At 41.3% G+C, this 15,614-nt stretch overlaps 1 protein-coding gene across 2 annotated transcripts in view; it reads right to left on the minus strand.

The window, feature by feature from the left end:
• csmd2 (CUB and Sushi multiple domains 2) overlaps positions 1-15,614 on the minus strand; it is a 142,682-nt gene that overhangs the window by 43,108 nt on the left and 83,960 nt on the right. For both annotated transcript variants that reach the window (XR_015082016.1, XM_086013933.1), the window contains exons 25-33: positions 15,363-15,554; positions 14,595-14,721; positions 6,953-7,155; positions 6,602-6,793; positions 5,965-6,103; positions 5,490-5,677; positions 3,782-3,976; positions 3,171-3,287; positions 1,814-1,927 (exon numbers count right to left, since the gene is read on the minus strand). Coding sequence is in view for 1 of the 2 variants with exons in the window: in XM_086013933.1 (XP_085870059.1) it covers positions 1,814-1,927; positions 3,171-3,287; positions 3,782-3,976; positions 5,490-5,677; positions 5,965-6,103; positions 6,602-6,793; positions 6,953-7,155; positions 14,595-14,721; positions 15,363-15,554 (1,467 nt within the window). In the remaining variant the exon portion in view is untranslated. The remainder of the gene's footprint in view (positions 1-1,813; positions 1,928-3,170; positions 3,288-3,781; positions 3,977-5,489; positions 5,678-5,964; positions 6,104-6,601; positions 6,794-6,952; positions 7,156-14,594; positions 14,722-15,362; positions 15,555-15,614) is intronic.

The following is a 15,614-nucleotide window of genomic DNA, read 5'->3' on the forward strand; positions in this document are numbered from 1 at the left end:
CCGTGTCTGCATGCTGTCACACTGTAGTGGGGAGGCAGACATGCTTAACCCCCTGAGGAAACATCACACTATGTGTACGTCTGTGTATCTCCCCAACCTCTACTGTCATTTCATTCTGCGTACGTGTTGAATATATCTGTTCCTGTAGATGTTGCGTCATAAGCGAACTCCAGCCGCACATTTCTACAAGTGTCATGGACAGGACTCCTCGGATGCCACACGGAGACCCCAGGGCATGCTGGGTAGTTAATTGCATGAAGGTCCAGCAGACTGCCGTCATGGTGACCGATTCATAATTTGCCGTGCAGGGAATGTGTTCACCTTAACGGATCAGACATGTGTCAGCATGTAGCTTATCAAGCCTCTGGTCAGCTTCCAGCTGCAAACCAGGTCAGCCATTTACAGCTTCTCAGCACTGATTTGAAAGAAAGCCATCAGGACTTTGGCGGGAAGCCAGTTGCCAAATGGAGTTGATGGTGTTTGCTAGTTTAGATTCAGCAGTTATGGCTGAGGTAAATGCTCCAGCTGTTAAGCAATAAACAGGTTTGATGAAAGAGCATAGGGCGGATTTGGAAATGTGAGAAGACACGGCACATATATAAATGAAGCCTGCGCTCTTTGGGGGAACCACCTTTGTAGACCTTAAGTCTGTCTTCCTTTGCCTGACAGCGTTACCTCTGCTTTGCTCTGCCTGCTTAGTGAGTTCTGTGAGTTGGCCGACAGGAGTCCCCTGTTAATATAGCCTCTTGTTTATTTAGCAGTAAACTAGATGTGAGGTTTTTTTTTTTCCGTTTTTTTCTCCCAGCCTGCCCTGGACACAAACCAAAGGAATCATTATTTGCTTTTGTCAAGTCGCAGACTGACCGAGATACAGAGACAGAATGATCTGATTTCATATCTTCCATCTTTTCGAAACTTTTTGTGTAACTCGTTGAAGCAAGTTTAACATCTTTTGTGGAATTTGTCAAATCTGTCCATATTGACGCCATCTCACTCACACACATTCTGTTTTTCTGCCTCTGACGCTTACTTTACTATAAGTATTTATTTACACAATAATGTCTACCGTCAATTTCAAGGTTGGGTTTTGCCCTCAAATATTTACATTTGTTGCAGCTGCAGCAGAAGATAAAATACTGATCAGTGTTATAGAGTGTTTGAATTTACTGGAATTACAGCGCAACGTGTGGTAAAAAGACAATCCTTCCAGATGTGGAGTAGAAATAAGACTAGGATTCCGAATGATTTTTAATGTTATCTTCTGCAGTTTCGTATCCAGATCCTTTTTAAAGCCTTGTAAGGGGTAATATTGTTGATGAATGTTTAAATAAAAGGCAGAGTAGAAGTGAGTAAAATATTACAAGCGGTAGAGCACGACCAACGGAATACAAATTCTACAAAATAATACATCAGGATTTGGTGATTAGTGTCAATGTTTGTAGTTTAGGCACCCCATATTCATTCCTTCCTTCCTTGTCCATATGTGCACTGATCAAATGCTTGGTAGCTTAATAATGTAGCTGCTTGCACGTACATGTGTTTATGTCACACTAATATGGGTGTATTTGCATGCAATCTTGAGCACGTGTAATGACTGGTTATCCTTGCAAGTTGAGGCAGTCACTGAATCTGAGAATTCAAAGCCACTGCTCCTGGACATGAACGTAAAGCTATACAAGTCATGTTTGCCTTTCCATAATTCCCTATGAATATATTTAGTGTGTCATCCTTTGAAAGCAGCTAGCATATAAGTAGGCACATGTTCTGTCTTTGCACTCATGCACGTATATATATATATATATGCATGCGTTACCTGTGTGCGCCCCAGACAAGGAGCTAAGAACACGGGAGGACTGTGTCGGCCCATCAAAAACCTCCACAACATCATTCAGTGCTGTCTGGAAGAATGCAAACTGGCTGAAGACCACTAAAAAAAAGGATTGTACAGGTGGCGGAATTAGAAATGGCATTGTGAAGTACGGTTTGAATCCATGCATGTGTTAGACGCATGAACCCTGAGTCCCGGAGAATTTCAACAGATATCCAAAACACATTCCGTAGCTGATGTGACAAAAGGGAATATTGAAACTCCTGTCTTGGCTTGATGGGTTGTGAGCAGATAAAAGGTTTTCGAGCAATAACAGCCAATATATCTATCTATGTACTGTCACCTTCATCCTTTAAACCAGTCCTCTCAACCGCTACTACTGGAGCACAGTTCACCTTTCAATCTAATCTGTGTCGGCTTTACAAGTGGAAGAACAAAGAGGATATGGGAAACTTGAGGAGAGTGAACGGGTGCCAGAGGTCAGGGTATTTCATCAGTTGCCGGACCTTAACTGCAAAGTAATACTCGTGCCCTCAGCAGCGCCCATTAACTGATCATCATCAATGGATTAAACCATTTATAAATCATCTCTGCCTACAGTCCAGAAAAAAGGCCCAAATGAATACGGATAATATATATTCTTGGAGACTCCGACAAGAGGCATGTCAGCCAATTCATTAGAATAATCGCCCCATCTCCTAATGGCTATTTCAACTTCAGCATTTAACACATACACGAGTACCCCGTTGCCCATGAGAAGCAAACAACCAACATGCTTTTCTCTTCTGAAATTGCATGCGTGTTAATTGCTTTTTCTTTTCCGTGGCTTGCGGCTATCTGATCACATTTTCAGGTCAGAAAACCGAGCTTTTTGTTTATTTTTTGACATGGAAATGTCGAAAGGCTAGTAAAAGCTTGATCTTCCAGATACCAATTACGGGTTAGGTATTTTCCCAGCTGAATATGTAAAAGAGCGATTAAATTGCTCCAGGGACAGGAACAGTAGTTGGGCAGCTTTCAGGTGGTTTTATATTCACAGGCAGTGTCACTATTACCACAGGGTTCTCACTGTCTTTGGAATTGAGAATCGGATGAGAATGGAATTGTTGAAACATGACAATAGTAATCCTTGAAAGAAAATTGTAGCAAGGTAGATTGCTGAAAAGGAAATACAAATTTCACCTCGGTCATTTTTACATCAGATACCACTCAAAATTACAGGGAAACGTTTTAAGAAAACGGTCAATGACAGAGTTCTGAAAAGAAACCTGACCATCATCTAGTGGCTTCGTGGAGAAACCTATCTAACATAAATCAACAATGCATGATAAAAATGATTTACCATAATCTTGGGGAACAACCACAGAGTAAAGACAGATCCCTGCACTGCTGTAGTTGCCAGGGTAACCGGGAGACAGGACCACTCCTTCCAAACCAGAGTACTGCCCACCACAGAGTGCTAAAAAGACAGCCAGAGTGGTTTTAGACAAGATCGGCAAGATAACCAACAAAAAGATGGAAAACACAGAAGAAAAATGCCTTGAGCGTAATGCTGATTAATTTTCACTGTGCTTGCCCATCACTCCTAAATGACTTTTTCTTGTCTGATTGGGCTTAGGATGTAAGATGTCACTAGTGTTTGGCACAGAGAAATTGCAATGTTTTTCAAGTGTCCTTCTGGGTTTACCAGGGTGACTGAGGGTTTCAGGGGGCATCTTCCATCTGAAATTGTGTGAACAGTAGTACGGGTGAGTAATTAAATCTGTTTCGGTCTGCACAAAATAAGCAGTTTTATGTCGTGTACCATGATTTTGGGTGTAGCATTACACCCGTTGTAACTGTAAACCACATAAACAGCCATCTTAAGTGTATTGTTTACATTAGCTGAATCTATACGCATTGGTATGGATTGTGTGTGTGTGCTAGGGACTGTCTCCAGATGTCAGTGTTTACCAGTGCAGATGGGTTTGGGTTTGTTCCAGCTTGGCTTGCCATCTGCTCCCATGATGCATGTGAGGGTCTGTTCTCCCTCTAGTGTGTAGCCACTGTCGCAGTGGTAGGTGACGATGGAGCCCAGCTTGAGTTCGGTTCCCACCCGTGACCCGTTGCGCACCAGACCCAGCTCGAAGCAAGACTCCCTCGGGTTCTCTGTGTGGAAAGAAGTAGCACGGTGGAAAATCAGCCATGTTCAACACATGTTGACGTACAGTCAATTGAAGGATTTTGACTTATCCTAGTTTATTTTGCAGACCCTACACATTTTTCACTTCACTTCAGTGCTTTTCCATTTGAGTAAATCTGTCTCAGTGGCTGTCTTTACTCTCTGGCCCCTGAGAGTACCGTCTCTTCTACTGCTGCTGAAGGTATGTATGTATGTCTTTGGAGATAGACAGGCAGCTGATTGAGAGTGGCACTGGTCAAGGCTAAGGTCTGCTGAGCACACACAACCGCTTCTCTCACACAACGTTGTTGTGCGTTCGAGTGGAGAAGACAATGCACATACACATGTACACGAACACACCCACGGAAACACCATATCCAAATACACATGTCACCACTTATAAGGGTGTAAAAAAGATTTAGTACTCATTCTGTCACACAGTTCATTTAGTTGTGTACTATGAAGTTGATTAGATTCATTAAATCTATATCTAAATAACTCTCACGATGCATTGAAATCATTCTCATAACACATATAACCATGTACCATATCTCATTTTCAGGTTGTCCCCAAAGCAAATGCTATTGACAGGTCTAACCCTCTACTTAAGGCAGATATTATGATTAAACCTGTAAATACCAACAACTAGCAACATTTGCATTTTCCTGGGACATTTATACATGAAGAAGAAAATGGATGTGAGATGTTATCCCATTCAAAAAAAAAAAAAAAGACTAAAGAGATGAGATGCGAGGTGAAGTGAAAATGAGCCCAAGAGTGAATGAAGGCAATGGATGAGACAGACACCAAGCGTTAAGATGCTTGTTTTGGGGTATGCCTGTTGATGTCGGTGTGCGTTATTCAAATGTCATCTGGCCATGGAACATTTTTGCCTACATATTTCCCCGGAGAGCCCCATCAGACACTGCCAGAGACATGGAAACAAAAAGATTGCTTGGTAAACAGACTGACAGCACCTCAGGCAGATTTTGCAATATTCAATGGCAGCCTGACCAAACACTCACTGGGCCTACTTGTTAACTTGCCCCTGCTCACCAAATACCCCGACCCGTAGAAGACAGAGCAATGAAACGTGTACGCATAAGGGATGAAGTAGTTTGTTACCATGTCTTTAGCAAAGCTTAGTTAAAAAAAAAAAAAAAAAGTAACGCTGTACCTTTGTCTATTTTTTTTTTATTTTTTTTTATAAATGGCAAAAGTGCATTTTCTGTACATCAATTTCTGACAGTTCAACAAACATTTGTCTATGCAAGGTAGTCACACTCTGAACTGGGCAAATCGTGTGTGCTCTGTTGGAGGCAAAGCAAAGACCAAAAGTGCTTAAGCACTACTTGCAGCCACCTTTTTGTCTTCTCAATTCATCGATTTAGTCAGCCTCCAAGGTAGGCATTGATCAATAATTCTTTCCAAGGAATCCCACTCACCCCAGACAAGTCCGAAAAAGGAAGTGAGAAGAAACAATGTACATAAAGTGCAAACCTGTGTACTGAAGCACAAATCCATTGCTGCTGAGGGAGGCATCGCTGCGGAAGGCCAGGAAGAGTGTGTTGGAGCTGCTCTCAATCCGATCGGGAACGTCTGTGCCGTAAAAGCTTCCCAGCAAAGGGCTGAGGGAGTCTGGTCCATCATAGATATGTAAGAAGTCATAACTGGGCTCCAAGCTGAATCTAGTTGAATGAAAGGAAATAATACTTGTTGATTATGTGGTTTACTGAAGAAAACAACAAAACACAATTTGAATTGTACGTACAATATTGTGGGAGTATTGGAATGAACGGGAAAGGAGTCAAAGGTGAGTCAAAAATAGCAGAAAAAAGTTTGATTCAGCACCATTGATGTTAATATGTATTTACTATTATATCATGCCCTCCCTTATGGAATGGTCCCTTGGTGAGTTTTCCTTTCAATCGACCTAAGGTGGCCCACCACAACATAATCATTTAGAGAAACTTACTGGTTGAAGCTAAGGGCAATGACATAGTCCTCTGTGACAGAAACTGTCCAGTCGCATTCTCTCCCATGAGGGTACGGTTCCGGATAATCCGGAGAAAGGATGAGCCCACTTGGACCGCTAAGGCTGCCACCACATGGAGCTTGGAAGGGGCAGAAATTCAAACAATTAGGTCAAACATAAAACTGACTCATAGTCATTTTTTTCCCAGAGCACCAATCATGATCACATCCTAAGACATTTATGGCTAATGTCAAGCTAGTCTGCGTTGTTTGTGGAGAGGCATTATAATCAGATATGTCTGTTGCAGTGACTGTCTCTGACACCATGAAATCGAACGTGCCACTTAAGATTCAGTTAGTCTGTTGGGGAACTGTTTCGTCTAACCTTTTCAGACGTTAGATGAGCCACAGAGCGTATCTAGTAGTTGCTGGTAAATAACACTTGTCCAATCTTATGCAACATTATTAAGTCTTGCACTTGCTAATCATGCAGAAACATATTTTAAAATAATAATATCTACAAAAACAATAGGGACTTCGCAGCTGTCGCTACTCAGACCCTAATAATAACTAAAGCCGCGAGCTGCAATTATGAGCCACAGGTCACTTCGCATGCTGTGCTTGAAATGTTTTTGTACCTGTGCAAGTAGGAGGGTCTGGTTGCCAGAAGTAACGACCACTGATTTCGGTACAGGTGATTTTGTTGGCGCCCTGTAGGATGTAGCCAGGGTCACACTGGAAAACCACATGGTCCCCTGGTTCCCTGCTGTCACCGCTGCGGGTCCCATTAGTCGGCATGCCCGGGTCATTGCATGAGGTGGCGGTAGAAACTGAAGGAGCAGGGGAAGTAAAAAGAAACTCCACTGTGATGAAAGTATCATTGCTGTAAAAATGTCAACCTGCGAGTATTCGTATTCTCTCTTTAAAGCAAAACTATCAAAATCCTCCTCTTTCATCATAATCATGAGCATCATAATCCTCAGCCTCACCAGAGAACTGCACTGCAAAGCCTTGCTTGCTTGTGAAGAAGTCCGTGGTGAATTGCAGACTGAGGGTGTTAAAGGTGCTGTGAGCATCTGGTGGCAACGCTGAGCCGCTCAACTCCCTGAGCAGCACCCCCCCATCCTGTGGCCCATCCCAGATCCGAAGCACGTCATGGACCTCTTCGGTGTGGAAAACAAGGAAATGCAAACTAGTAGAGGAAAAGACACATAGAATACAGAATTAGAGGCAATGACGGATGCTGCGATTCACCTAAACATCCAGGAAACAAAGCTACAAAGGGTGAAACGTCATTCTTTTACTTATACAGAACATTATAGATACACCTACACAATCCATTGAGAGCCATTACAACAACAGAAACACTTCTCAGTATAATGCAGAGCAGTTTGAGACCTCTGCAAACAAAAGCACGGTAATAGATCATATAAAGCTACCGGTAGTCAAAACCAAAACAAGGCTCTGTTATCACTGTGAAGTAACACTTGACAAAACTGCTTTCTGTACATTTGTCACAATAATGTAATGAAAACAAACAAGCTCAAAGACAATATCCTCTATTATTGTAAATATCAGGAAATAAATAGATTATATGAAACTACAATGAATTAAGATGAATCAGTGCACCAAGCGAAGCAATGTGTTTAAAATAACAACAGACCAAAGTCCCTTCAAAGAATAAGGGCAGGAATCAAGCAGAGGGACTAACGACATTTTTAAATATAATCACAGACAGCAGATGCGGAGCGTTCAATGGATGTTTTGCAGTGTCAGTCAAGCAGCTACTTCAGCCCCAGCGTTTAATTTTGAGCCTCCACATCAGAAAGATGTTGCTGTCAAAATATGTACTCTTCACTTTCACCAAAGACAGCTATCATCCAGCTGGATGTTACAAGCGAGCAACATGCGAATGTGTGTTTTTGAGCGTGCAAAAGTAGGCCAGTCTCTATGCAGTGCATTACGAACGGCATTTTCTATTGCTTGCAGTCCTGAACATCTGCAAGAAGCTATTTTACACAAACTAGCTGACAATATTTAGTGTTCACGCCTACTGAAGGATACAATTTTGATCTTTTTTTTTTTATTATTAATATATACAGCATGTCAGTCTTGATAACAATCACTGCACCTCCTTGCTGACTCATTCCTTTAAAAATAAATCAATAACCCCCCTCAACCCCCCACACCCCCGCCAAATAAAAGAGCTGTCCTGGGATGAGACGAGAAGGCACAGGCAAATTGTGTTGAGCTTGGCTGGAAGATGTAAATGAGGTGCCAGTCAAATTGAAACAATGTTCTCGCAACCGCTCCACCGGGGTAATGCGGCATCTTGGCGTCACCAATCCCAAATATTAATGACTATAGTTAAACCAGCAAGCCGTCCTTGTTCATGAAGAGGCATTTGTAACCACATGACTGTAAAGTACAAAGCTATTGACAACAATTATCGTTCTTAAGAGATATCTGGAGTGCTTTGTTAATCCAAATGCATATGGGTATGGTGACTTTTATCTTTAACGGTGGGCTACATAGTAGTCCAGCAAACAGTTAAATACAGCAAAAGGTTACATTTTAAAATCAACAAGTGCACACACACTGACCCACACCCACAAGCCACGCAGAGTCTTTGAGCTACAAATGATGCATAGGAAAAACAGCAACCCGCTGATATGTTGACGTTTAGAAACAACTTCCTGCCGTGTTAGCATAATTGGAGTCAGAATCCGATTTCCACAGCGTGTGAGGCACGGGCGGCAGCCCAGAGGCTACTCGGCAATGTTCTGTGAAGGCCAATACAGCACATAGCCGATTTGTCAAGTTGCCATGAGTGTGAACAAAGTGCATGTGAAACAAAACAACGCCAAGAGAAGGAAACAGCACATTCACGCAAAAATACACTTCAGGGGATCATTTAAAGGGAATGCACAGAAAAGGCAAGCACATTAAATCTCTTAAATGCTATCAATTAAGAATTATTTTACATGGTAATCTCAAAAGGACTAGTGTGCAATTAGGAGTAGAGTGTGCCTTATCTGTTGACTTTACACGTCTTCAGAAGTAAAAGATGAAAGAATGTTCATCTACTCTAGCTGCTTGAATGCCTCTCAGAAAAGTACGATTGCTGTGATATAGAAAACCATCGTGGGATGTGTGCTAAGACTAGAGAGAGAATAATCAAATAAAATGGAACTTCTTTCCTTGCCCTACAAAGCTATTTACGGGATTGCACTCGCTGACGCCTCAAGCAGGACACAATAAGCTTACCAAATATGTTAATGCACAAATCAAGGACGGTCCGTTCCCACAGACTTTGTTTAAAAAAAGGGCACTGATTGTGGAAGAGTCAAACGTGAGGTTGTCGTGGCTTTGGCTGAATCCAGAATGTACAGTTATAATTTTACCTCTTAATATTCTGGGTATTAATACATAATAAATGTTTCTATATTTAGAAAGTGAATTTTGAGCAAATGTGAATATATGGCGCTGTTTAAAAATGAGTATACGATCAGGTGAGTTATAATTCTTTATTATCCCTTAAAATAAGTCACCAAAAACGGATAGCATGATGAGGACCGGTTGAATAGTCATCACAGTCAACAGACCTCACCCCAAAGATGATTTCTTTTGGGTTGTTATATTGTTGATTGACCTGTCCGTGTGACGTGTAAATTAAAAAGAGAAGCTTGCTACGATACTGATAAGTGTGCTTGTGTGTAGAAATGAGACTATAGGATGTGTAAACGCTAAACGGCCAGCAATCTGAGCTCATAAAAGACTTATTGTGTAATAGTATCGCGTACCGTATAAATACTGTGCCCCTCTCACTTCCTTATGTTTTTCTATTTCATCGGAGAAAATCAGGGTGGCTTCTAGCGACCTGTCTGGCTTCCTGCTCTGTCTCCCTCTGTTGGTCATCATTTTTTATTTCTCTTTGATTTTCAGTTTCCAATTTTCAATTCTATTTTTGTTTTTTAAATCGCTACTATGCTTGTCTCTGTGCGCTAGCGTGGTGCTGCAGCCATCCACAAATGCAGTACGCAATGATGTTTGGTACAAGTGCATAATTTGATCTACACATTCAAAATGTGATATGCTTTAACAACTTTAAACATTAGGAGGTACAGCATGTTTTAGCACTCTAAATTAAAGTAGTATATTCTAATGATCTAGGTTTGTCATGCCTTTTATTGTTAGGTGTTGCTTTTTAGGGCTTGGGAGTGCTGAGAGGTCCAGGTTCATAAACGCAACACTCGGTGGGACTTGAATCGATTATTCGATTGATCAATTTTTTTTTTTTTTTACATCAATGCATATTTTAAGCAGTTTAAATTGATTTTAAAATGATTTTCGATGAATCGTTACATCTCTACTATTTCCCCCTGTATGTGATTCGACCTACATCAATTCATGTTGTTTTACGTGCAGTAGATATCGTTCCATCATGTTCTATTTTGAGAAAGTGTGCTGGGTCTTTGGAGTCAAGCTTGGCTGAGATGCATTCGACTCCAATTTTATGTAAATGTTTGCTCTGGACACACGTAATTGGATGTGCTGTGGAGAAGAGCAACACATTTCTCTTAGAAAAAGGATTTGACATCCCGCGTGCAAATCACAGAATAATAGAAAGTTTGGTAATGAAGGCTTATAGCGCAGGGTTTTATTCGTCTACTCTTGTCCACCTCTTAATGTGATAAAACAGGCCAATCAAGTGTCATGCGTTCACACTAAGAAGACGAGATAGGGAAGGATGCAATTGATTGGGTCGCTTTTGATTCGGCTTTAACTATTTTGTATTCATATGAGAGGAACAGAGAGAGAATTGGAGAGCACTATGAATACAAAACAGCCAAGCTGCAATCGCAAATTCTGTGGGGAGCCATAGGTGTGTGTGTCTGTGTGTGTGCAGATGACTAAATGTAGGACAATATTCACGCGTGCCTGTGTGTGGACTGAAAATTAATAGATTATTAACACATAGTTAACTATGTATTGCACACATTCTGAAGGCGATGTAGCCAATTTATTGGCCTGTCTGTGTGGTACAGGTTGCAAATGACATTCCAGGATAGGAGAATTAAAAAAGCTCAACCGCTGCCGTGTTTTTAACCCCTCCACTGCTGCTCATTTCTCAACTGCTTTTAATCTTAACTTTGCCATTCCCAAGTCAGGTCCCATGACAGAGGATCTGAACAGTAACTCCACTTGCCTCTCTGTCTTGGAGAGAGTAGCTCTATTAAAAACCAGGCCGTCAAAAAGCTAAATCTCGGTTAAATGACATGACGAGAGCTGTTAGATGTGAGTGTCGCAGGGCTGAGTGCAAAAGAAAAAAGGACACACTGCAAATGTTAAGTGGCTGCTGGCATCTTTATCAGACGTGAAGGAAGCCAAAACAAAACATCTGTTTGACATAATCCTTTTAAACCGCTGCCTGGTGTCCTTTTTAAAACAATTAACTCTGTCCTAAAGACAGTCCTCTTTTTTTTTAATCACTTAACACAGTTTTATTGTTTTTTTATTATCAATAATTTCAGTTCTTTGAGGACTGACGGTGTCTTTTACCTATTTTATTTATTTATGTACTTAACTTTATAATTTATGTGAAACTTTTTGTCTTTGTTGTTCGTTTTTATGTATTGCTTTCTACAGCACTTTTGTTGAACTGTGCTTGCTTTTTAAGTACTTAACAAATAAAGCTATATTGGATTCGATAATACCACTAAGATAACAATAAGAAAACAGTGAGTGTAACATAATATAACCTGCATTACATATTGAACAATATAAACAATATAAGGGCACATTTGCTCCGTAGAGTATATTGGTGGTTAGCAACACAACTTGAAAACAGTCCATATGTAAACAAGTGCTTGAACAGCAGGCAACATGCTGCCCCTTGTAACGATTGATTTCCTCCGGAAGCAGTCTTCCCTTTGTTCGGTTGATGATGTCATACGATGATTGTGACCAAATTTACTTGAGGTTGGCTAACAACCAAAAATGAATCACTTCCTCCGCTGAGCTTCACTGAACATCAAACAGGCCTTTCACTGCATCTAAAAAATAAGAATCGAACAAATAAAACCAATGCACAAGAACTAAGGTGTAGTGTTCTAATAAAATAGGGCCCAGTGTCCCCCTTAGGATGACACCATCAATTTTAGCACGACACCATCAATATGTGCAAGTGGAACTTGTCAATGGACTCTGTGGGATTATCAACCATGGTTGAAACAAATACACACCATAGTATCAAAGAGACAGGGCATAAAATGCATCATGCGATTAAATTATTCATGTGATGCAAGACACCTTATGTAAGCCCTCAAACGGCCCACAATCCATCCATTAAGCTAACATACAATATTTATTGATATTTTCCACTATAGGAAGGAAGCTGAGTGCACAGAGAGAACAAAACTGACACATGGGCATGTGAAAACGCCACTCAACAACTCAGAACCTCCATGCTGTGAGGTGATGATTCTCAAATCAAAGGGCATGCCACTTTCTTTCTCTATGACAGTAATTGGGGAAATAGATCACTGAAGCTCCGTAGTTTCAGTGACAGTTTATTTCCACGTACTGTATCCTGAAAGTGTGCCTCCCACCAGTCCTCCTCTCATTCAAGTCAGGAAGCTTTTGCAGAGTTTGCCGTCGCTCTGCACAAGCTTTCGGTTTTCGCCCTAACCCCAGAAATATTTGACGAGTACGCTACCTTCAGCTATGCCATTTGCTACATGAGGAACCCCTTGACAAATGCTTTGCACGTTCTTCTCACTAATGGATTTTGTGGGCAGGATCCAAGGCATGTACAGTATTTGAAGAAGGCCCATGTATGACAGAGCGCCGAACTGACTAATGAGAGATCCAGAGATGTCAGATGTGCAAAATATGTGTATGATGCAAATACAGTTGCCAAGGCAATGCTGTATGTAAAAACTGTATATTTTTCTTTGCGATGGCTCTCTAACGTCCCGAGAACGTGTAGTGGCGCACACCTGCACAAAAGGTAGCTGCATTATATGCAAGCTAAAGTGCCATTATGAAATGAGTGTGAGTCATACATTGACTTCAAATGAAAATGGGTAAATAGTTGATTCCTGTAAGTATGCACAGACCCTAACCACTGTCATTTATAAATGCACTTGTGTGAAGTAATCTCATTCACTATACCATTATTATACTCCATCACTTGCATTGTATGTCTGAGTGTGATACGTTTCAATCATACGCATGTTGAGGTAACTGTCTTGACGAGCCTTCGGGCTATTCTTCCAAAAGGCTGGAGAATAAGGTTAAGACTGCATTTCAGGTGCACGAGCACTGTCTTGTTAAGAATGCACATTCAGATGAATCCCATGTTTTTTCTCAGAATAAAAGCTTTGTGAGCTCAAATTGGATGCTTCTGGCTTTGAAGAGGTAGCTAAAGCATTCCCAGGACAGTCGAACAAAACCAATCAGCGTTGTTCAAAACAATACACGGCAACACATTAATTTGTGTCTAGAGAAAGTAAATGATAATATTGGTACAATATTGGCCTCATTGGATCAATTTCTTCAAATACTGCTTTTGTTGACTGAAATTGGCTGAAAGCACGTGGGTCAAACTAGTCCCAGGAGGTGTGGGTTTTTGTTGTTAATGGCTGTGATGCTGGATGTAATAACATGTAATACTTACGAAGACAACATTACACATTTAAAAAAAATATAGATATAATACTGTATATCTGTACTGTAATCATCTTCATCTGTGTCCTCCAAAGTCACTTCAGGTGTGCCCCAGGGCTCTGTCCTGGGACTTCTGCTTTTCATCATCTACCTCCTCTCCTTTGGCGCCATTTTCCATAAATTAAATATTATTTTCCATTGCTTCTTTGATGACACCCAGCTCTACCTCTCTTGCAATCCCATCGCCTCACTTCCACCCTCTGCTCATCAGACATTAACTCCTGGTTCACATCTGATTTCATGAAATTCAACAGCGAAAAAAACTAAATTCTCATAATTGGCACCACATGATCCAATTGATGACAGCTTTACCATCCCAGTAAATCACTCCTTCGTCTGACCTTCCCTTCAGGTTAAAAGGATGTCATTCTCGACAACACACTATCATTCCATTCACTTGTCATTAACATGAGCCAGTCTACTTATTTTCACTTACACAACACCAATAGACTCCGCTCCTCCCTCACCACCCATTCTACCGCTATCCTGGTTCACAGTTTTGTTATCTCCCATGTTGATTATTGCTACTTTGTCCTATTTGGTCTCTCTCACAAGTCCCTAAATACAATCCAACTGGTCCAGAAATCTGCAGCACGTCTACCCCCATCCTTAACAGGCAACATTAATAAACAAGACTGTACAGCCTCCGATTATGTTCTTCACAAGTGGGTCTTCTTTTTTTGTTTAAATATATCAGCCAAGACAAGCAATCCAAGGTGTTATTTCTTCCACCTAGAAGGAAGTCAACTGCAGGCTAAGATCAGCTAGCAGGTGATTGATGACAGCCTGTGTGAGTGATGTGTACCACGGCAGAAATGGAGGTACACTGAACAAAAGCCAAGAATGTAATCAAACTAGTAGCGAGTCCACCAAGGGAAAACAAAAGAGCATTGCTCAAACCTAATAGTGCTTCCTGGAGCGGCCTCGATAGTCCACACGCAGTGCAGGTTGTGTTCGTAGGGGGCTGGGTACCCTGGAGACAGGATACGACCGGTGGGCTCATCCTTAATGGTTCCCCCACATTCAGCTAGAAACAGAAGGAAATGGTTGTGGGTCTAAAACTGCAGTATTGTATATTTCAGTGCTGTTTCTGAGAGCAAAATGGCTCCTTCATACTCAACATAAATGGAGAGTACAGAATTATAGCAATTATGGTATGACAACAGGACAATTGCATTACATACATATGTATAATACAGCAGCCAGCTATGAGTGAGACACCAAGACGACAATAAAGAGGCCGAACAGCCACGCTAAAATGATATAATATAGAAGCTGGTAATAAAGGTAAAATACCATCTGAGAGAGGAACTTTACTTTAAATTGACAAATGCACCTCATACTTATGCATTCACACAACAACAAACACCAGAGATGAAATTTTATTTCCTTCCCCCAAAAAAGTTACCCAAATCACTATAAATGAATAAATGAATCTAAAGCGTGAACTGTCCATGAACCTAAATGAATGGAAATGGATTACATGTGCTTGCTCTGCCTTAGAAATTTATTCCAGTGCCAGAGGGCACAAACACCAAATATCAAGCATTTAATAACCCTGACCATGGAATTATGACCAGACCTTTGCCTGAGGATGACCAGCTGCACATATTGGCAAATAAAGCAAAACATTTCCAAGCAGGACGATTTAATGATGATCTGACTCACCAACACAAAGTGGCAGGGGGCTGTCCCATGCCCTCCTTTCCCCCCGCAGGCAAGTGAGCACCTCCGGGCCTTTCAGGGTGTAGCCAGGGTCACAGCTATAGGACACAGTGCTTCCTGCAAAATGACCCTTGTCTTCTCGCTTGTAGCCAAACTGGGGGATGCCAGGATCTTCACATTTCACCAGCTCAAAGCCTTGGTGGAAGTGAAAGAGTCGCACGGGGATTGTAGGTAGGAATTGTGCTACATAATCTT

The sequence above is a fragment of the Filicampus tigris genome, chromosome 18 (genome assembly GCF_054856515.1).
Source record: "Filicampus tigris isolate MCC_2025a chromosome 18, RoL_Ftig_1.0, whole genome shotgun sequence".
Classification (NCBI taxonomy): Eukaryota; Metazoa; Chordata; class Actinopteri; order Syngnathiformes; family Syngnathidae; genus Filicampus; species Filicampus tigris.